General features: G+C 47.5%; 2 protein-coding genes across 2 annotated transcripts in view; one reads left to right on the forward strand and one right to left on the reverse strand.

The window, feature by feature from the left end:
• LRRC72 (leucine rich repeat containing 72) overlaps positions 1 to 12561 on the forward strand; it is a 40573-nt gene extending 28012 nt beyond the window's left edge. Inside the window, exons 6-9 of the mRNA XM_062178536.1 lie at positions 1758 to 1847; positions 3797 to 3949; positions 10543 to 10570; positions 12396 to 12561. Of these exons, the coding sequence (XP_062034520.1) occupies positions 1758 to 1847; positions 3797 to 3949; positions 10543 to 10570; positions 12396 to 12561 (437 nt within the window). The remainder of the gene's footprint in view (positions 1 to 1757; positions 1848 to 3796; positions 3950 to 10542; positions 10571 to 12395) is intronic.
• A 1915-nt stretch (positions 12562 to 14476) lies between these two features.
• ANKMY2 (ankyrin repeat and MYND domain containing 2) overlaps positions 14477 to 22870 on the reverse strand; it is a 48023-nt gene continuing 39629 nt past the window's right edge. The window contains exons 8-10 of the mRNA XM_062179190.1: positions 21786 to 21914; positions 19671 to 19800; positions 14477 to 18395 (exon numbers count right to left, since the gene is read on the reverse strand). Of these exons, the coding sequence (XP_062035174.1) occupies positions 18211 to 18395; positions 19671 to 19800; positions 21786 to 21914 (444 nt within the window). The 3' untranslated portion in view covers positions 14477 to 18210. The remainder of the gene's footprint in view (positions 18396 to 19670; positions 19801 to 21785; positions 21915 to 22870) is intronic.

Consider the following 22870-nt stretch of genomic DNA (forward strand, 5'->3'; position numbering starts at 1 on the left):
TAACGATGCCCTCAAGGAACTCAGACAAGCTTCATTTCACATTGCATTCAGATAAATCTGCTTAATCTTATCCAAGTCTGAGTGGGGAAGAGACTTTCATTGCAAATAAAATCTCACAATTTCAGGTTGAAGATTGTTTGAAATGTACCTACATGCTGATTTTTTTAAAATGTATTATTCTAAAAGCAGAGTCGGGGGGTAGAGGGAGGAGAGAATAAGAGACAGAGAGAGAGGGATCTTCCATCTGCTGGTTCACTCCCCAAATAGCCACATCAGCCAGGGCTGGGCCACACCAATGTCAGGAGCCAGGAGCTCCATCCAGGTCTCCCACATGGGTGGCAGGGACCCAAGCGCTTGGCCCATCTTCTGCTGCTTTCCCAGGTGCATTAGCAGGGGGCTGGATTGGAAGTGAAGCAGCCAGGACTGGAATCAGCACTCTGATTAGGTGATGCCAGCGTCACAGGTGGTGACTTAACCCTCTCAGTCACAGCGCTGGCCCCATGATTCCAAGGGATGTGAGGACAGAGGTGGGAGCAGCCACAGGTCTCCCACATCCAGCCACTGCCTTGGAAGAGCGGTTCAGGACATATTCTGGCACCTGCACCCCAGAGGTGGACAAGACACTTAGTTTTGAGCCTGGGAGCTCCTGGAGCTGTTACCGGCATCTGCATTTCTGCACGATGCACAAGCGTGTGAAACAGAGAAGGAAAACCCTGACTGAGTAGTGTACCGCATCTCTGCCCACCTCACAGGCATCCTCGGACATTTGAGAGTGGATCAAGACTCCCAAGATTTTAACAAAAAAACAGTCTCGGGGCTGATGTGGTGGTGTAGCGGGTAAAGCCGCCACCTGTGACACCACATCTCATTTGGGTGCTGGTTCATGTCCCAGCTGCTCCACTTCCAATCCAGCTCCATGCTAATGGCCTGGGAAAGCAGTGGAAGATGGTCCAAGTGCCTGGGCTCTTGTACCTATGTGGGCTCAGCCCCAGCCGTTGTAGCCATTTGGAGGGTGAAACAGCAGATGAAAGATACCCTCCTTCTGTAACTCCACCTTTAAAAATAAGTAAATAAATCTTAAAAAAAAAAAAAAAAAAAGGCCAGACTCCCATGAAGCTAACTAGCTCTTCCTGTAGCAGTTCATCAAGAGCATGTTAAACCTGTCCTCCCTTGGGATAGGTTTGGGTCAGTGATATGTCCCCAGCACCCAGTGCACTTCCTAGTAGGTAGTATGCACTTGGTAGATATTTGGTGAATGAATGGATTTAAGAGCTAGGAAGATTAATTAAGCATTGTCTGGATAAGGAAGGGCTTGATAGGGTCTAGAGGTTTTTTTTGTTTTTTTTTTTTTTTGAAAGAATTAGACAGTGTGAGAGAGAGAGACAGAGAGAAAGGTCTTCCTTCCATTGGTTCACCCCCCAAATGGCCGCTACGGCCAGCGCTGCGCCGATCCAAAGCCAGGAACCAGGTGCTTCTTCCTGGTCTCCCATGCAGGGCCCAAGCACTTGGGCCATCCTTCACTGCACTCCTGGGCCACAGCAGAGAGCTGGACTGGAAGAGGAGCAACTGGGACTAGAACCTGGCGCCCATATGGGAGGCCGGTGCCGCAGGTGGAGGATTAACCAAGTGAGCCACGGCTCCGGGTCCAGAGTTTTATAAGTCTTGCATTTTCCCTGAATCCTGCAGTTTCTCATATTTTACCAAATAATACTAATTTAGATATCTGGCATCTTATTTTTGGTTCTTTCTCTTTGCAGGTCTATACCAAAACCCTTTGTGTCAATATAATCTGTACCGTTTATACATAATCTACCATCTCCCAGGAGTGGAGCTGCTGGACCGAAAACGTAAGCGTGGCTCTTTTTTTTTTTTTTTTTTTTTTTTAGAGCAATATTTGAGAAGTAGTCTTAAAATTTAGGCAGAATGCCTTTGTTTTTTTAAAAATTATTTTTAACAATTTATTTACTTATTTTTTTCTTAGAAAGAGACACACACACACACACAGAGAAATCTTCCATCCACTGGTTCACTCCCCAGTCAAAGCCAGGAGCCCGAAGCTTCTTCCGGGTCTTACATGTAGGTGTAGGGGTCCAAGCACTTGGGCCATCCTCTACTGCTTTCCCAGGAGCATTAGCAGTGAGCTGGACTGGAAATGGAGCAGCCAAGACTTGAACTGGTGCCCATGTGGGATGCTGGTGCTGCCAATGGCAGCTTAACCCATTACACCACAGCACTGACTCCTGGCAGAATACCTTTGAAAACGGTCTTTGTAAAAGTAGTGGTGTTTGTAAAGTTTTTCAATTGCATTTTCCTATCAGTGTCCTAGTGGGTTTGCTTCCAGGAACTGCACACCGCCAGTCTCTGCCTCAAATCCTCAGTGGCTCCAGTTCCTCACTGAGAATGAGCACCTGTACGTGTCCCCTGTGCCTAAAGTCATCTCTGGGTGCCTGCAATTTAACACAACGAGACTGCTCTGTGCACAGTTGTTATGCTGTATTGTTTAGTGAATACTGACAAGAAAAAGGCCTGTACCTGTTCAGTACAGACCCAATTTTTTTTCCCCAAATGGTTTTGAATTGTGGCTGGTTGAATCTACAGATGCAGAACCTGTAGATGTGGAGGAGCCCAACTGCACTTATGTATTCATGTTTGCTCCCTGAATTTGTCCTAGAGGAGAGATTCTAAACTGAGGGTGAGGAGAGGGCTCCCCCTTCTGGTCCCGGTTTGGACGTTAACATGTTGGATGCCACATCGCATATTCCCTGGCACCTTACTCTATTGTCTCATCAGTGAGGGAATTGGACAGTGTTGGTCAGCTTCCCGTTACTGTCACAAAATGCTTGAGAGAAGCTACTTGCGAAGGAAGATGCTTTATTTTGGCTCGTGGTTTTGGAGGTTCTCAGTCCAAGATCTGGCCACGCCCATTGGTTCCATCTTCTGATGAGGTCAGAGGATGGCGCTAGAGCAGTGTGTAAGCAGGGAGAATCATGTGGTGAGCCAGGAAGGAGACAGAGCCTGGGCTGGACTGTTTATAACTAACCATGAGAGCTACCTTCTAAGGATGCATCTCCAGGCATCTAAGGACCTCCCAAGAGGCCCAGCACCCAAACACCATGATGGGATTGTTTCCACACTCTTAACACCACAGATTTATGACTTACGGGGTTTAAGTATATACGTGAGTTAGGGAGCCTTGTCCTGTTCAAATCATAGGATGGACTGAATCTTTCAAGGCCTATTTAAGTTCCAAAGGCCATATTCTCTGAATTTCTGCAATTACATCACAATGGATGTAATCAAGAACTTCTTCCTGAAGGCACCCTCAGACACTGCAGGGAAGTTAGTGTCTCTGATCCATGTGAGCCGCACACACGCAATCAACCTCAGTGCGTGACAGTTTACGTTTTCCGAGGCCCACTGAACTCCCAAGTCCTATTTTATCTCTTTTGAATCAATTGATCTACTTGTCCTTCAATCTTGACAGTTTTAACCCTTAATACTGAGTAACTCCCTTCTTTGGGGCTGGATCAGAACCTTGTGGTTCTATGTCCTCTTTCTGATGCCCGGAGGATAGGAGAGGCCTGTCTGGAGGGATGGCTTCAGTTGTGCACGGTGATGCATTAGAAAGAGCCTGGGACGCATCCGTGATTGTAAGGTTACAGAGACAACTGCGGTAGCCTCTTTACAAAGTTCACATGTAACCTAGTGCAGGCCAATTTTTGCAAGATTCTGCTTTGACTCGCTCGACAGCGGACTGACAATGCTACTCACTAACGGGACTTTTTGCATTCATCAGACGTTACAGAAAAAGAAAGAAGGTCAATGATTACCATTTTTGACCACAAGAAGGCTCACATCATCCAATCAATAGCATTTAGAGGAAAAGTCGACACCTGGTGGAATCCCAAGTCACCCTATAAGCAAAAGAGGAAGCAGAGACTCCCTTCAGGTACTTTGATTATTATAATGACCATTCAATATACAATAAACAAATCACCTGTGCTGTAGAATAATGCCTACCTACTTTACAGTGTCCACCCTTCACATTTAGAATGGCATTAGTCTAAAGTGGCTGCGCGATTTTCATCCTCACTCGTACATGAGGTAATGTGCTAATAATGGGATAACACAAGGAGTCTTGAAAATTTCGTGTGAAATGAATAATATGAAAAATCTATACATACATTTTCATTTTTCGCACCAAATAATTTTTCATTTCACTTCCATGAACTTTTTGAAGCAACCCCAAACATTGATGCCCCTCCCTTGGCGTAAGGAACAGTATCAAGGGCTCAGTAAATAAGTGGTGGTTACTGTACTTAGTCACAGCAATTAAGGGTTAGAAGTTTTTGACTATGTAGAGAAAATACTAGAAAGAAACAAGATCACCTGCCATTTTGCTACCTGCCACCTTGCACTGTCCATAGTTTGATTCTCGCATGCAAGGTCATTATATGCAAATACAACTTGAACACTTTCCATGATGTTTCAATAATTGAATTTTTAATTTCTTCTGTGTAACAGAAATCCAGATTGATTGTTTTCTTCTCACACAGTAGAAAATACAAAGGTAGAGAGTCTGGGGCTAAAGCTCCACGATGCCACTGTTTGACAATACATCTATCTTCTATTCTGCTCTTCTTAGTGCACTTTTTGGTTGCAAAGTGGCTGCTGTTCTACCACGTGTCGCATCGCCATTCCAGGAAGGAAGCGGTGAGGGGGCGGGAGGGGTGAAGAAAGGTACAAAGACAGAATCCTTTTTTTTTTTTTTTTTTTTTGGTGACACTTTGTTTAAAAAGAAACGAAGGAATAAATATTAAATTAGAAAATGGTTTTGGCCGGCGCCGCGGCTCACTAGGCTAATCCTCCGCCTTGCGGCGCCGGCACACCGGGTTCTAGTCCCGGTCGGGGCACCGATCCTGTCCCGGTTGCCCCTCTTCCAGGCCAGCTCTCTGCTGTGGCCAGGGAGTGCAGTGGAGGATGGCCCAAGTCCTTGGGCCCTGCACCTCATGGGAGACCAGGAGAAGCACCTGGCTCCTGCCATCGGATCAGCGCGGTGCGCCGGCCGCAGCGCGCTACCGCGGCGGCCATTGGAGGGTGAACCAACGGCAAAAGGAAGACCTTTCTCTCTGTCTCTCTCTCTCACTATCCACTCTGCCTGTCAAAAATAAAAAAATTTAAAAAAAAAAAAAAAAAGAAAATGGTTTTGAAGTTATTACCTGGAATGCAATGTAGAGAAAGGAAGAGATAAAAGACACTAACTAGGTGCTGAGATAGAAAACATTAGGAGGAGATCCAGTATAAGCTTAGTAATAAGCTGGCGCCGTGGCTCAACAGGCTAATCCTCCGCCTTGCGGCGCCGGCACACCGGGTTCTAGTCCCGGTCAGGGTGCCGGATTCTGTCCCGGTTGCCCCCCTTCCAGGCCAGCTCTCTGCTGTGGCCCGGGAGTGCAGTGGAGGATGGCCCAAGTGCTTGGGCCCTGCACCCCATGGGAGACCAGGAGAAGCACCTGGCTCCTGCCATCGGATCAGCGCGGTGCGCCGGCCGCAGCACGCTACTGCGGCGGCCATTGGAGGGTGAACCAATGGCAAAAGGAAGACCTTTCTCTCTGTCTCTCTCTCACTGTCCACTCTGCCTGTCAAAAATAAATTAATTAAAAAAAAAAGCTTAGTAATAATTCCTGAAGAGAAAAATTATACTGAGAAACTGAGCAGAGGGTACCATTTGAAGCATGATGCTCTACATTTTCCAAAATTGATGATTTATACGAATCCTTAGATATGCCAGGCAAAATAAATCCAAAGATGTAAAACACACACAACGAACCATACCAACAACAACAAAATCCACAGGAAAAACAAAACAATGCTACAGCAGTAGAGAAAAACTGCAGATGGCCTGTAAGAGACAGCCACAAACTCACAACAAGCTCCTTGGTTGCATTTATGGGATGGGAGTTGGAAGACGGTGACCTCATGCTCTGAAAATGCTGATGCAAAGTCAAGGGCAGCCCAGAATTCCATAAGTAGCTAAGTCACATTCGTGAACGCACAAGAGGGAGAGGAAAATAAGAGAACTGAGACCTTCTCCTTGACTTTTTTATTGGAAGATTTTTTTTTTTTTTTGACAGGTAGAATTAGAGAGAGAGAGAGACAGAGAGAAAGGTCTTCCTTTTCCATTGGTTCACCCCCGAAATGGCTGCTACGGCCGGTGTGCTGCGTTGATCCGAAGCCAGGAGCCAGGTGCTTCTTCCTGGTCTCCCATGCGGGTGCAGGGGCTCAAGCACTTAGGCCATCCTCCACTGCCTTCCTGGGCCACAGCAGAGAGCTGGACTGGAAGAGGAGCAACTGGGACAGAACTGGCGCCCCAACCGGGACTAGAACCCAGGGTGCCAGTGCCACAAGCGGAGGATTAGCCTAGTGAGCTGCAGTGCCGGCCTTATTGGGAGATTTTATTCATGTTTGTGTTTGTTCATTTGAAAGGCAGAGAGAGAGAGAGAGAGAGAGAGAGAGAGAGAGAGAGAGAGAGAATCTTCACTCCCCAAATGCCCATAATAGCCAGAGTTGGATCAGGCCAAAACAGGGAGCCAGGAACTCCAGGTCCCCAACATGGGTAGCAGAGACCCAACCACTTGAGCCATCTCTGGCTGCCTCTCAGGTTCTACATTAGCAGGAAGTTGGATTGGAGAGCAGAGCCCGGGCTCAAACTTAAGGGCTTCAATATGGGATGCGAGCAAACTCAGCAGCATCTCCACTGCTGTGCCAATCACCCACACCCATAAACATTTTCTAGCATAAAAAATTGAAAAAACATTAAAATAGACATGCCTATATACTCATGCATATTCAACAGTTATTCATCTGCCGCTTTCAGGAGCCGCCCGTTATTAGACTCCGTCTCTCTACTCTTGGAAGAACGGGTCTGCCGTAGCTATTTCATGGATGATTCACAACTACAGGGGCAACGGGCAAGCCTCGATCAATCGCTGACCTATCTGAATGTTTCAGTAGCAGACATCTGAGCACTTTCTGACATGTAAGCTGCAAGTTCCAAAAAGAGGGCTGCTGTCCTGTTTAAGCACAAGGCCACTATCGCAGCTCAAAACTGATGTGCTTGTATCATCCCATCTTGTAGGCCATATTCATCTTACCCGCAACCGCTCCAAGACGCTTTCTGAAAATATTCTTTCAAATGAACATACAGTCTGGGCCGGCGCTGCGGCTCACTAGGCTAATCCTCTGCCTGCGGCACCAGCACCTGGGGTTCTAGTCCCGGATGGGGCGCCGCATTCTGTCCCGGTTGCTCCTCTTCCAGTCCAGCTCTCTGCTGTGGCCCGGGAGTGCAGTGGAGGATGGCCCAAGTCCTTGGGCCCTGCACCCACCTGGGAGACCAGGAGGAAGCACCTGGATCCTGGTTTTGGATCGGCACAGTGCGCTGGCCATAGTGGCCATTTGGGGGGTGAACTAATGGAAAAAGGAAGACCTTTCTCTCTGTCTCTCTCTCTCACTGTCTAACTCTAACTCTGCCTGTCAAAAAAAAAAAAAAAAAAAGAAAAAGAAAAAAAAAAAGAACATCCAGTCAATAGTGACAGGCATGGGTGGCTGCCTATTCCTTTTTTATTTAGGATAAATTCTGTTTCTTTCTCCCATGACTTTTTTTTTTTTAAAGAAAAATTTATTTATTTATTTGAGAGGCAGAGTTACAGAGAGAGGCAGAGAGGGAGAGAGAGAGAGAGAGAGAGAGAGAGATCGCCCATGCCCTGGTTTACTCCCCAGATGGCCGTATCAGCCAGAGATGTGCTGATCCAAAGCCAGGAGCCAGGAGCTTCTTCTGGGTCTACCACATGGGTGCAGGGGCCCAAGGACTTGGGCCATCTTCTACTGCTTTCCTAGGCCATAGCAGAGCTGGATCAGAAGTGGAGCAGCCAGGACCTGAACTGGTACCCATATCTTCCTGGACTTCTTTAAAATAGTGATGGCCCAGACTGGGTATTGTCAGATGAGTGGTAGTAAACTGTGCTGTGGTGGGAGAGGAACCTTAGAGTAGGATATCTCCCCTTTTAGAAAGAGCTAAGGCACTGGGGTAAAGCTGTCGCCTGCAGCACCGGCATTGCATGACACTGGTTCCGAGTCCTGGCTGCTCCACTTCTGATCTAGTTCCCTGCTAATGTGCCTGGGAAAGCAGCAGAAGATGGCCCAGATTCTTGGGCCCCTGCATCCCTGTGGGAGACCTGGAAGAAGCTCCAGGCTCCTGGCTTCAGATCAGCTCAGCTCTGGCCACTGTGGCCATTTGGGGAGTGAACCAGCAGATGGAAGACCTCTCTCTGTCTTCGTTTCTCTCTGTAACTCTGACTTTCAAATAAATGAAATAAATCTATTTTTTATAAAGAGATCTATTTTAAAAAAAAAAAAGAAAGAAAGAGAAAAATAGCTAATGCACACAATAATGGGAAATACTAGGTCACTCACCCCCCACCCCCAGCCCACTCCATCAATCAATTTTTTGGTGTTAGAATTATCACAGGCATGCAGGGTGGTCATTGCTCTAGTGCTTACATATCATTTAAATATATTGCTGAGGCCGGCGCCGCGGCTCACTAGGCTAATCCTCCGCCTTGCGGCGCCGGCACACCGGGTTCTAGTCCCGGTCGGGGCACTGATCCTGTCCTGGTTGCCCTTCTTCCAGGCCAGCTCTCTGCTGTGGCCAGGGAGTGCAGTGGAGGATGGCCCAAGTCCTTGGGCCCTGCACCCCATGAGAGAACAGGAGAAGCACCTGGCTCCTGCCATCGGATCAGCGCGGTGCGCCGGCCGCAGCGCGCCTACCGCGGCAGCCATTGGAGGGTGAACCAACGGCAAAAGGAAGACCTTTCTCTCTGTCTCTCTCTCACTGTCCACTCTGCCTGTCAATATATATATATTGCTGAAAGAATTATTTACTTTTGTTTCTCTTTACTTCTTTTTTTCAAAGTAAGTTCACTTATTTGTTTGAAAGAGAGAGAAAGAAAGAGATGGGGAGTGTAGAGAGAGAGATCTTTTACCTGCTGGTTCACTCCCCAAATGCCTACAAAAGTCAGAGCTGTGTTAGGCTGAAGCCAGGAATCTGGAACTCCATCTGGATCTTCCACGTGGGCACCAGGGACCTTAGCACTTGCACCTGCTTCCACAGCTCTCCCAGCTGCGTTAGCAGGAAGCTGGATCAGAAGCAGAGCAGCCAGCAGGCTGAAATGACAGATGGGCGCCCCCTAGCAGCAGCTTAGCCCATTGCATCATGATGCCTGCCCCTTGATACCCCAATTTAATTTGAAGTCCATCTCCTTTGGAAATGTTTGCACACTCTGACAACAACAAGACACGTAAGCAGATGGCTTTTCCTTGCAACATTTTTTTATATTATAGCAAAAGTAGAGAAATAATCCAAATGGCCATTCATAGGAGAATAGGAAATAAATTATGGCAAATCCCTGTAATACAAACTACTCTATTATAGAATTAGTCCAGGACGTATTGGAGGTTTTAAAAGATACACTGCAGAGGAGGAATAAAATGCAGAGTAAATCAGCATTAGAGTTTTGCCAAGAAACACATTTCTGTGTTGATGTATATGTGTTAAGTACAAGCGTGCACACACAGCGGAGGGAAGGGAGGGAGGGAGGGAGGGAGGGGAAAGAAAGGAAGATGGTAACTGATGCAATGGATGTTAAGTTGATTTTGGTGACTATTTTGCAAACCACATTGTACTTCTGAAGTATATGCATTTTTGTCAACTACACTTCAATAAAGCCAGAGGCTGGGGGATCAGAAAGGCCAGGGAGAGGCCTGGCAGCCACTACGAAAGGAGGGAGGCTGTGAGACCACCCGAGGCTGGGCTGCATGCTCTCTGCTGCTGGTGTGTTGGCAAGAGCCCCTGTTGTGGGCTTGAGTGGCCCAACAGGTGCTGGGTACGTCTCATCCCCAGCCAGGCACCAGGCCTTCTGTAGAGAAATAAAGAAGGCAAGGGCAGTCTCTGGAAGATTCCCTAAGAAATCCAGGCTTTGAGCTCTAAAGCTAGGCAAGACAGTGACTCTTGTGATCTAGGATTTGTTGATTCTGTTTCTTTGAAGTGAATGCCAAGAATCCAAAGGGTTGCAGTGGCTCTGAATGTTTGTCTTGCTTTGGACTGTTCACCCGTGTACAGACCCACGTGCCTGTCAGAAGAAAACAGATCCACTTCAGCAGAGGAACCTCAGTATCTTAATCGTCAAAGTTGCCACTGGTGGTTAAGCTGGATTCCATTGGTAGCCAAGTTGAAAAAGCCCTCTGATCTCAGGGCTTTCAAGATTTGAATTGTGTTAAGGGATCTACCGCAAAAACTAAGGCAAAATTTTCAACCTATCAGGAGAAAATTTCACTTTTGGGTTTGGTCACAAGGCATTTTGCAGGGACTGAAAAATTTACGTAGAGGATTGCTTGACAACAGCGGTGTTCTGGAGTTTTCCTTTGTGCTGTTGCTCTATTGTTTTCAAATGCTTGAAAAATACTAACTTAAACATGTATTTGTTTTAGATTTTGCGTTTGCTGATAATGTAGACAAGTAAGTCCATTTTTTTTAACCCTGATTTTTCCTATCAGATTATTTCCTAATGTTGTTCCTCTAAGGTATCCCCATTTCCTAAAATAGATTTTAATGACATAAAAAAAAGTGACTAGCCCTTCAAAAGACTGGGAAAAGTTGCTATGTTTTCCCATGATAATTGAGCTCAAGCTTTTAGGCTTTTTGTATTATTTTTGTATTATTATTATTTTTATTATGATTACTATAACCCCAAATACATGAAAGGGAGATTTGATGCATTAAAGAAACAAAATTTGTTAAGAGTTATGAGGGATTTAACCCTCCTTATATACTTTTCCCCTAAATATGTTCATTGAAAGCAATTACAAATCAGTATCTTATGTTCACTGGAATTTACATTTTCTTTTTTTTTTAAAGATTTGTTTATTTATTTGAAAGTCAGAATTACACAGAGAGAGGAGAGGCAGAGAGAGAGAGAGAGAGAGAGAGAGTGGTCTTCCAGCTGATGGTTCACTCTCCAACTGGCTGCAACAGCTGGAGCTGCACCGATCAGAAGCCAGGAACCAGGAGCCTCTTCTGGGTCTCCCACACGGGTGGAGGGACCCAAGGACTTGGGCCATCTTCTACTGCTTTCCCAGGCCACAGCAGAGAGCTAGATGGGAAGTGGAGCAGCTGGGTCTCAAACCGGCGCCCATATGGGATGCCAGTGCTTCAGGCCAGGGCGTTAACCCACTGTGCCACAGCGCTGGCCCCCTACATTTTCAAAACCAAATACTTCATGAATACTATGGAAAACATTTCTAACTCATGAATACTGATGGTTTAAAATTCATCATTCTTTTTTATTCTTATTTATGAATCTTTTCTTTAGATTCAGTGTTGAAAAATACCCTCAAGTGCATTTTTGAGAGAAACGATAGCTTTGCAATAAAATGTACTTATTAATATTCACATTATCTAAAAATACTTCAGCACTGTCACTTCATGCAGTTTTCAAACATGAACGCAAGAATGTGTGAGAGACCCGAACTGTGACAGCAGGTCCCAACTGTGTTCAGAAACACGATTTCCCTAAAACAAGCCAAAACCACAATAAAAAGTGTCACTTCGATATCGGAATACGATATGCCAATTATATTACTGTGTGCTTATTAATAAATTCCCAATATTAATAAGCCTCTGTGGGTTCTTGCCTATTATTTAGAGAAGAATTTTGAATACCAGCATAAGTGAACAAGGCAGCATGATAAATTTCTAAGTTTTTATTCTGTAAGAGAAATGCATAGGCAAGTGGGGGCTCTATCTGAAAGAGAGAGAGAAATCTGGATTCATACCCAGTACCAGAAGCCAGCCACGTGGAGGAGCATCTAAGCCAGGAAGCATGGAGTGAGTGGCCCAAAGGCCACGTGCCCTGGAGGTGCAGGGGCAGCATAGGGCCACGATGGCAAAAGGCCAACATAAATAAATAAATAAATAAATAAATAAATAAAGGGCCAGGCCCACCATGTTCCAGGCCTTTAATCCACTTCCAAAGCAGAGTGGTTAATTAACCTGATTGGCTGGTGGGCACACAGGTGTGGCCAGGTAGGGGCACGAGGTCACACAGGGGCGTGGTGAAGGCGTGGTCTTCCAGCTCACAAACCTGATCAATTTTATCCTGTATGCCTGCCTGCCACAGCTTGGCCTGAATGTCATGTGTCAGCAGAGTATTCGAGAGGTTGGCTAATGGCACTATACAAATAACACAGAATAAAAATGTACCATTAGTTCCTTTACAGGAAAATTTTGTTTTGCTTGAGTTGACTCTGTTTTTTCCCCCTGCACATAATTGCTTTCTTTGCAGAACTGTGTTTGAGGACCCTGAAGATGCTGTCTTTGTGAGGTGCATGAAGCACTCACTCATGACATTCACGTCGATGAACTGGGACACAGTCCCCACTCGGGAGGAAAAGTACCTTGAAGAGAGAAGCCCAGAGTCTGCTCAGATGCTCACAGTGAGCCTGCGATAACCCCTGTGGCTAAGACGGCTGCTCGTATGGAAACAGGGAGACCAACAATAAAAAACGATTCCTACATTGTATGGTTTGAGATGTCATATTTTAACTTTACATTATAATCAAAGGATTAATGGTTCCACCAAATAAAGAGTTCAACAGATTAAAAGTAAAAAGGACCACAGGGGCTGGCGCTGTGGCATACTGGGCAAAACCACTGCCTACAGTGCCAGCATCCTACATGGGGGCTGGTTCAAGTCCTGGCTGCTCCACTTCTGATCCAGCTCTCTGCTGTGGCTTGGGAAAGCAGTAGAACATGGTCCAAGTCCTTGGCCCCTGAACCCACATGGGAAGACCCGGAAGAAGCTCCTGGCTCCTGGCTTCAGATCAGCCCAGCTCTCGCTGTTGCGGCCATCTGGGGAGTGAACCATTGGATGGAAGAGCTCTCTCTCTGCCTCTCCCTCTCTCTCTCTCTGTAACTCTGCCTCTCAAATAAATAAATAAATAAATAAAAATCTTTTTTACAAATGGGATCTCAGAAGATGATTAATGTGTGTCGGGCTCCTTTCACGTGCCAATGTAAGATTTGTGGTTGCTGGTAGGCATGAGTCCATGGTTTTCACGGCTGTGTAGTATTCCATCGCATGACTACCTGTAGTTTATTCACCCTGTGCACTATTTTATATTCTTGCCTCTGGAGACATCTGCCAGCTCTGGGTGTGGACCAATGACCTTGGCTCAGCCTTGCCAGGAGCCTGCTGCTAGGGAGAAGAGAACCCAAAAAAGCTTTTAGCTGTTAGCTGGTGCAGATTGACGAAATAGGGCATTGAAGGTAATTCAAGCTCACTGTTGGCTTTCTCCAACGAGGGAGCTAAATATAAAGTTTGTAAAAGGCAGAGGGACATTTTCCCTCCTCTGCTGATGCTTGGAAAACACAGATGAGCTGAGGGAGGGAGACTGGAGCCCAATCGGGCAGGAACTGAGAGCCACAGGGGAGTGGGGAGGTGCCACGAAGAACCCACAGCCTCCACGCGTGGTGGGCTTTGATGTAGGGTTCTGTGCCGGCCAGAATCTAGAAACTCGGGTGTGCTCCCGAAGGCTGCGGCAACAGCAAAGAAACACAATTCGGTGGGCATTCATGGAGGCAGTGATAGCAAAGCCAGAGTGATTTCTGTGGTTTCCAAGCTGAGGTGATGGAAGAGATAAAGGCATTCTCTCGCTCTCTCTGTTGGATCACTCCAGGGTGGTCTATGTTCTGCTTTCTTGATTATTGTTATTTTTACATTTGGGGGTGGGGCAAGAGCAAGTGAATGAGGAAAGACTCTCCCCCCTTATCTGCTGGTTCACTCCCTAAATGCCCACAGTGGCTGAGTCTGGACCAGGCTGAAGCTGGGAGCCGGTCCAGGTCCCCGACAAGGGTGGAAGGAATCCAGTTATTTCAGCCATCACTGCTGTCTCCCAAGGTCTGTAAAAGAGGAAGTTGGAGCAGGAGCCAGATCCGAAACTGAACCTAAGGGTTTATTTTCTTCTTCTTCTTCTTTTTTAAAGATTTATTTTTTATTTGAAAGAGTTACACAGAGAGAGAAAGAGATGCAGAGAGAGAGAGAGAGAGAGAGAGAGAGAGAGAGAGAGAGAGAGAGAGAGTCTTTCATCACTCCCCAATTGGCCACAATAGCCTGAGCTGTTCCAATCCAAAGCCAGGAGCCAGAAACTTCCTCTGGGTCTCCCACGTGGGTGCAGAGGCCCAGGGACTTGGGCCATCTTCCACTGCTTTCCCAGGCCACAACAGAGAGCTGGATGGGAAGAGGAGCGGCCAGGAACCAAACCCATATGAGATGCTGGCGCTGCAGGCGGTGGCTTTACCTGTTGCGCCAGAGCGGCAGCCCCAACCTAGGGGCTTCTATGTGGGGCCTGGGCATCTCAACTGCTAGGTTAAACTGCCACCCCTATATTCTGCCTTCTTTGCAAAAACTAGTGAGGAACGAGGCCTTCTCTCAATGGCCTTGTGAGTGAACCTCCATAAAGCAGAGCCTCTAAGCCCATTCACAGCTCCAGGTATCTGCAGCCTGGCTGAAAGTTCCACTGCGCCATCTTCCACCTGGAGAAAGCCCAAGCCAGAATGAGCCCAGGTCAGCCGCCCCTGGATTTCTAGCCTGGAGAAATGATCTGTGACAATGTGGATTGGTGTTTCAAGCTGGGAAAAGTGTGATACACAGCAATAGATAAGTAATACAATAGCCCAGCTTAATCCACTGTGCTTTGTGGAGTCTTTGCAGAGTTCTGAGGGGACTGCCACTGTGTCATTTCCAAGAGCTCGTGAGAGAATCAGGGTTCAACAGCAGCTACAGCATTGCTGCTGCACCCATCCTAGCACGGAGACTGTGAGCTGAGTACACGTAGGCCCAGCAAGCAGGAATACACTGGGTGCTGGCAAGCCACTTCATGTTGGAAATGGTGTATCTGGGATCCGGTTGGCCCCCACATTGCATAAACAGTATTAATTTTTTAATCAGAGTGCAGTAAGTTGAGGATGGGATACTGTAATCTGATTAACCACCAAGAAGACAGTAAGATAACATGTAGCTTCTGACGCTTGTATTACCACAATCACCAGACAAGAATGGCAAGTTTGTTCTAAGGAAAAAATGTCTAACAAAAGTCTTCAGTCCAGAGAACCAATGGGAACATGGCTCACTTGCAGGGAGAAAAATATCTGTGCTAAAGTGGATTCCTCAACACTAGGTATTTTTTATTCAATAATTTAAGGCTAGGAAGTGGCTGTGATTGGGAAACACTGCATTAAGTACTATTTCAGAGGAAATGCAAAAGAGAAGACCTCATCCCTCAGTCATTGACTGCCAAAACAGAACGCACTATCTTCAGAGGTGTTTTTACTTGTCATTTGCTTTAAACAGGAACCCATTCCAGTTGGCTAAAATGGTAACAAACTTACTTCAGGATTGGGGTGTAGGAACAAACACTGAACTACAGACCTCCGGAGAGCCATGGCTAACAACTGGGTCTTTTTAAAGATTTATTTAGTTGGAGCAACAGATAGAGAAAGAAAAAGAGATCTTCCATCCATCTGCTGGTTCTCTCTCCAAATGTCCCTCTACAGCTGGGGCTGGGCCAGGCTGAAGCCGGGCCCCTGGACCTCCATCCAGATCTCCTGCATGGGTGGCAGGAGCCCAAACGCTTGGGCCATCCTCTGCTGCTTTCCCAAGTGCATTAACAGGGAGCTGAGTTGGAAGCAGAGCAGCCAGGACTTGAACCAGTGCTCTGATATGGGATGCCGGCATTACAAGTGGTGGCTTAATCATTGTGCCAAACGCCAGCCCCGGACCTAGCGTTCACTTACTGGTTGTTTGCTCTCTAGGCTTTAGTTTTCTTACTTAAAACAAAGGTAGTAGCTGCCTGGTAAGACTCTCAAGGATGCAGATAACAGAAATACATGTGGAGTGCTATGAGTCAGAATGGTTTTATGAAAGGACCCCACATAAGTTAGCTATTACTGTTTTTATCTGAAAAGCTAGCTGGTAAGGCTGACGCCTGCAGTGCCGGCATCCCATACAGGCGCTGGTTCTATTCCGGCTGCTCCACTTCTGATCCAGCCCTCTGCTGTGGCCTGTGAAAGCAGTAGAAGATGGCCCAAGTGCTTGGGCCCCTGCAATCACATGGAAGACCAGGAAGAAGTTCCTGGTTCCTGGCTTCGGATTGGTGCAGGTCCCGCTGTTGTGGCCAACTGGGGAGTGAACCAGCGGATTGAAGACCTCTCTCTCTCTCTCTGTCTCTCCTCTCTGTGTAACTCTTTCAAATAAATAAATATTTTTTTAAAAAAATAAGCTATTGTGTCCCATAGAGGCTATGTGTGGTTATTATTATGCACTGAATGTCTGTGACCCTCCCCCAAATTCCTGTGTGAGCTGGAAGACCACGCCCCCTGTGTGATCTCATTGGCCTACCTGCCAATCAGACCACGTAAGCACTCCCCTTTGGGAGTGAATAAAAGGCCTGGAGCATGGTGGGCCCCTCCCTTGTTGTCCCCACCTCTCAGCTTCCGCTTTCCTGCCTACACACTTGCTCCACGTGGCTCCCAGCCTGCTCTCTGCCTGGCAAGGAACCAGCTTGTGTTTCTGGACTTCTTTCTCCCCTAAATAAAGCCCTCACTTTTCTGTGCATTTCTCTGAGTAGACGTTAAAAACTTACTATGTGACTGGTTTATTTTGAGCCAATATTCAAAATTCTTATCTGAACAGAAGGCAAAAACCCACCAAATTATTAATATTTAAAATTATTAATAAGGCTGGCTGTATCAAACCAAGATGAGCTGTTTGTATCAGTAGGCACAATTTATTTTAAAATGAGCATGAAAGCAGCCTCGGAGACACAGCACTATCTTCAGACATCACATCCTAGCTCTGCTCAGACACCAGGTCGGCTACACGTGGATGGTGGCATCTTTTTTTTTTTTTTTTTTTTTAATTAATTTATTTTTGACAGGCAGAGTGGACAGTGAGAGAGAGAGAGAGAGAGAGAAAGGTCTTCCTTTTGCCGTTGGTTCACCCTCCAATGGCCGCCGTGGCTGGCACGCTGCGGCCGGCGCACCGCGCTGATCTGATGGCAGGAGCCAGGTGCTTCTTCCTGGTCTCCCATGGGGTGCAGGGGCCAAGTACTTGGGCCATCCTCCACTGCACTCCCTGGCCACAGCAGAGAGCTGGCCTGGAAGAGGGGCAACCGGGATAGAATCCGGCACCCCGACCGGGACTAGAACCCGGTGTGCCGGTGCCGCAAGGCGGAGGATTAGCCTAGTGAGCCGCGGCGCCGGCTGGTGGCATCTTTTCTAAATGAGCTGTCAGTCAGTCTCTGGACGGGAGGATCCCCCTGAAAAGCTTGCAAGGAAGACAGAGTTGGGCAGAGTATGGCACAGGAATTGCTTTTACATTAATTGTGTACATACTGTGTTTAGTGCATTAGTTAATCAGAAGGTTCAGGAACAATTTTTTTTAAGCACATGCTGAGACATCCTGGCGAGGCCTTCTTTCTTTCTGAAGCATCTGACATTTCTGAAGGCCCCGATGCTAGGAACCGCCGCAAGTTAGACTGCCCAGGATAATTTCCATGGAAACTAAAATTAGCTCGGCTGCGGCATTGACGCCTCCAGCTCTGCACTATCTCGCTGTGTCTTACAAAGTAGAACCTTGCTCCTGCGAGCGCTCTTTATGTGACCTTGACCCACATGTAAGTTACAGTTTTCCAATGTTCCATCTCAGGCTTAGCGCCTCTGCGTTTCCTGAAAACCTCTTCTCCCCCACGTCCACTCTGCTGGTCCCTTTGTTCCCTGAAGGTGACATTTTCATCTTACAGGGGATTTATTTTCCTTTGAGAGCCACGGCTGGGGAGCCAGCCTCCAAAAGGGCCTAGACATGGTTTCTCTGGGTTTTGAAAGCAAATGTTTTCCATAGGGAATATCTGTTCTATTGTAGAACAGCCACGAAGCGGACGTGAGGGTGAGGCCAACAGGCTACCAGAGAAAGCCTCTATTCTACACAACGTGGAGTCCTGCCTGGGGCCACGCAGGTGTCACGGGCATCGAGGACACAGTCACAGAGTTTCCGGGCTGCCAGCCAGGGTGCGGGCCATCCGCGCAGACACCTGCGGTGCGTTTCACTCCTCAGACGCCTGTGGATCTGCGGGGGCATCCCGTCCGCCTTCCACCCCAGCCTCACTCGGGCGAGGCTCTTTCTCCCCGTCCACACAGTCCTTCGGACTGGGATCCTCCTGGGGGACTCCCGCTGCGGCTTCTGGCTGCTCTTCATCTACACAATTGGAATTGACGTCAAGTTTGCCATCTGAGAAAAAAGAAAAAGTATCATTGGTTTTCCCCTACCACGTGCCAGACACTCTGCTCAACACTGTATTCCATCTTTAAACCTCCCAACATCTACCCGAGCCACCTCACCATCACGAGGACCGCTGCTGCCATCATTTACAAATGGGGATCCCCAGAAGGGGGGGCTCTGGTGATTGCTCCAAGCTGCCCAGCGTAGCAGTCGGACAGCACAGCGAGCCCAACCCAGGCCTTCGGCTCCAAAGCCCGGCCCCTGAGTCAGGCCTGTTGGTGGGCACTGCGCAAACTCTGTATCCACATCCAGCTCTGCTCTGATGAGCCTCATGTGCCTGGGCAGGCCGGTGCCTGCCGATGGCTGCTGCTTTTCTGTAACTGCAGGCAGTGGGGCCTGGTCTACGTCTGTGAAGCAGCCAGGCGTTGGCAAGACTGAGAACAGCACGGGGGCCGGGGGTTAGTGCCGGGGCCCTGGGAGCTCCTGTTCTCCCACAATGCCATGCCCTCCTGAAGGTTCGCTAGCCCAGGCAGAGCTGCTCCGCTGTCCTCAGCACACAGCCGAGAAAGTCTGCTCTGCAGCACGGGGTGAGGCCCGGTGCTAGGGAAGCCTGACTGTTCTCCTAATGGTAAATGGCCGAATGTTGTACACATCATTCGATCCTGCTCACAGTGGTCCTTGGCCCAGGAGTAGAGGGGATGGGGTGCCTACAGCAGGTGGAGATGCATGTTTTCAAACCCCACACATTCCCACTCCAACGTGAGACTCAGTGCTGAAGGGACTCGCTCTGTTGGCTGAACATCGAGTCCCACCAGCTCGCAACTGCAACCCACGGCTCTGACACCTTGCAGAAACTCGATCTGAATCCCAGATGCGCAATTTAAGCTGCCAGCACTAAACATACGCTGCGATTTCATCCGCAGTCCTGGAATTTAATTAAGAAACTTGGAGGCTTCTGAGCTTAAGAATCTTTGGGTAGCCATCACAGGAAGTTTAATTATCCCCGTATGCAAAGATTTCAACAGCCTTGATGAGCAGAACCTAAGGGAGCACCCACTGTTGCAGCTACATCTCCTGGGGGGAACACACCACTGGCCCAGGAATCTGACGTCTCCTCGTTTTCCAGTGATGTCTAGGCCAACCCTATTCTGTGCATCATCCCAGGGAGCCAAGGATGTGCAAGTGGGATCCCTATATTGGCCACCCCCGAGCTTCTTGGTCCCCAGAGAAGACCCAGGCCCTGTGCTCTGTGCTCTAGGATGGGTTCAGGGCTCCTATACATACTGGTCTCCTCTCGACTCTTCTCTTTGGCAGCTTCCGATTGTTGCTTCTCGTAGACGTCCTTCAGAGTCTTACAGATTTTCTTATGTGCAAACCAGTGTGTCTTCTGGCAGGTTTGATCACAGTAGATTACCTGGAAGCAATGGCGGGCTCACTGTCATTTCAAGAACTGTGATCATGTGATTTCCCAACCATGACATTAAGTCAAGAACCATGCTGCAAGAATACTGAGTTTTGCAAGCTTTATTTTGAAACCACACTATGTGGCTGTGAGTACTGATCTCGATTTTTATTTCTTTAATTTTTTTTTAAAGAATTCAGTTTTAATTAATGAACTTATTTTCACTTTATCTGAAAGAGAGACAAGGAGAGAGAAAGAGACAGAGAGACAGAGACCTCCCACCTGCTGATTCACTCCTCACATTGCTGCAGTAGTCAGGAGTGGGCCAGGCCAAAGCCAGGAGCCTGGAACTCCATGTGGGTGGCAGGGCCCTAATATTTGAGCCAACATCTGATGCCTCCTGGGGTGCTTGCTCATTAGTAGGAATCTGAATGGCAAGCAGAGGAGCTGGGACTCAAAGTAGGCAGTCTGGTCTGGGATGCAGGGATTCTAAGCAGTGTCTTAACCGCTGCTCTAAGTGCCCAGCCCAGATTTTTAGCTTATACTTTCCATAATAAATAACCAAAGATGCCAACAATGGTTTAACAAGACCAAACTGTGTACCCTAACTGGCACAGTACAGTGACAAATGAGACACAGCTGTAAGTCCCAGAGGACGCCAGCACTGCAAAAGAGCAGGGGGAGGTGGAATAGAGGCAGGCAGACTCCAGGATCTCAACACGGCACAGGACGGCAGAGCCAGGGGAGCCCTGGGCAGCAGGGACTCACTCGGGCGGGGGCAGGGCAGACGCAGGAATGGGAAGGAAGCATTCCAAGCGGAGGGTTAAGCATCCTGTCCACCACACAGGAGAAGTGAGCGATGTGTTCAAGGGCAGCTGCAAGTTTCTGCAAATGAGCGTCTATTTGTGTGGCGGTAAAGAGGTGGGATTGCAACGTAGCAAACATTATATGCCAAACGCTGTGCTAAGTGCTTAGATGTAGAGAGCGTTACAAATTGCCTTCTTGGCCCCAAGTCCCCCTCACTCAGCCCTGCATTCACAGGGTTTCCCAGGTGAGTTCAAAGTTCTTTGCAGTGAAGGGGAGGAGAGCTGTCTTTAGACTGGACCCCGGTTTGGACGGCAGGATGGGCGAGAGGAGGCCTCAGGTGGCCTTGTCTGCTTCCATTTGCCTCCCTGTTATCCCAGCACTGCGCTGAGAACCTGCTCGGCCTGGCCCGCTGGCCCAAGGGGGAAGAGAGGCACAGGTGCACAGCCACGCCAGCCGCGGGTGGGGAACACCAGCACGAGAGAAGGAACCAAGGGCTGCCGTGTCAAGCCCCGGGTTTTAGAGTGTTTTTGTACTCAGTGATAATGAAACAATATAGACAGTATCCTTTCATTCTTACAACCCGACTCCATTTCATCCATAAGGAACCGGGCTCAGAGAAGTGCGTAATTAAAGATGATGATGCTGGGAAGTAGGCTGTGGCCGTGCTGGGTTTCATGCGAAGAATTTCAGCCTCGGAACCAACAGGAAATTAACCTGCCCTGGGGTGGGGGCGAGGACAGACACACGTGTTGCGTGCAGTTTGTGGGTGAGAGGACACAGAGAGGTGGCAGAAGGGGGCAGTGCTGTTCCCAGGGGTTAAAGACAGTCCAGGGAGCTGTCAGACGAGCCGATGAAGAGACAGCAGTGAAAATCACTCACAAACAAGTCCAGGCCGGATATGTGCGAGTTGTCCTAAGAGGCTTTCACAGCTGCAATGGCCTCAGCCCCCTTGTTCTACAGTTAATCTTCCTCTCGTTTTCTCAGATTCATTCATTCACATCCTCTCATACGGTCACGCTACAGTTCTCTTCCCAGACGACTCTCCAAGTAGTAGATGCAATGCTTTTATGCATCACACTGTACTAGGAAACTAACGCCACCTGTTACGTATCCGACTATTAAAACTCAACTGTTGGCTTGGATACAATCTAAGCCAAATGACAGTGAATTTAAAAGAACCCCGTTCTTACCATTTTGCACACTGAACACCGTTTACTTGCTCCTTTTTCTCCACAGGTGGTGCAAAATTCAACATCCACAAAACCCACCTGCCCGGTGATGGCTTGGGTGAGGACGGAGAATGCAGTGGGATGGGAGCCCTGGAGAGGCATGAGGAGAGGAAAAGAAAGTTTGTAATCACTGTGGAATGAGCACAGCGAGCCCAGGCCATGCGCAATGTTGGCTGGAGACACGCACACAAGTGGAGAAACCGGTAAGGCCGGAGGGCACATACAAAAACCTTAGCAATTTTCTGTACAAAGTATATAGGAAGTCAGTCATGGGTCCCAACAATTGGAGAGCACCAAATGGGCCATATTCTGGAATAAAATGTTTTTGGGTAGGATATTCAGTAGCCCACATGGCTTTCAGATGATACAGGACAACGGACTCAGAGTAGAATTTTTTCCTGAGAACTGACATGCACAGTATTCAGCTCCTGTAGGGCACATCCATGAATGTTTAACCATCTTAATTCTTGAATGTTCGGTGCGATTTAAATATTGTGAATAATTTCAGAATTTAAAAGTATATATCTGATGTTAGTCTACAATGCAAATTATCACTTTTATCACCAACTGTTCCAAACTCTGTAATAAACATACACAAAATTGCATCAAAGTCTTAGGAGCCCAGCATATGAAAAATTATTATTATAGGGCTACTGAAAATTAGAATGCGTCATAAAAGAAGACTGGGACATATTTTTGTGAATGATGTTTATCTGAGATGATGCTATTAACATAGCCTTTGCACAAACAATTACAGGTATCAATTTTTCTCATCTAACAATTTTTTAATGTGGCTCTCAAATTTGCTTACTTATTCCCAATCAAAATGTTGCCACTTGTAAAATTTTCATGAGTCTTTGCCTTTCTTCTCTAAGCTATCTGTTCATGTATTATCTCATCAGCCGTATACAATGGAGATGTTTACAGAATCACCTGGGAACACTGCCCTGGCTGCTTTGCATACTGAAGACAGTCCAGGTTCAGGATGATAACCAATAGGTTCAGGAACAGTAGGGCCATTTCCCAAGTGTCTTGTTCTTCCTGAA

Source organism: Lepus europaeus, chromosome 20, assembly GCF_033115175.1.
Source record: "Lepus europaeus isolate LE1 chromosome 20, mLepTim1.pri, whole genome shotgun sequence".
Classification (NCBI taxonomy): Eukaryota; Metazoa; Chordata; class Mammalia; order Lagomorpha; family Leporidae; genus Lepus; species Lepus europaeus.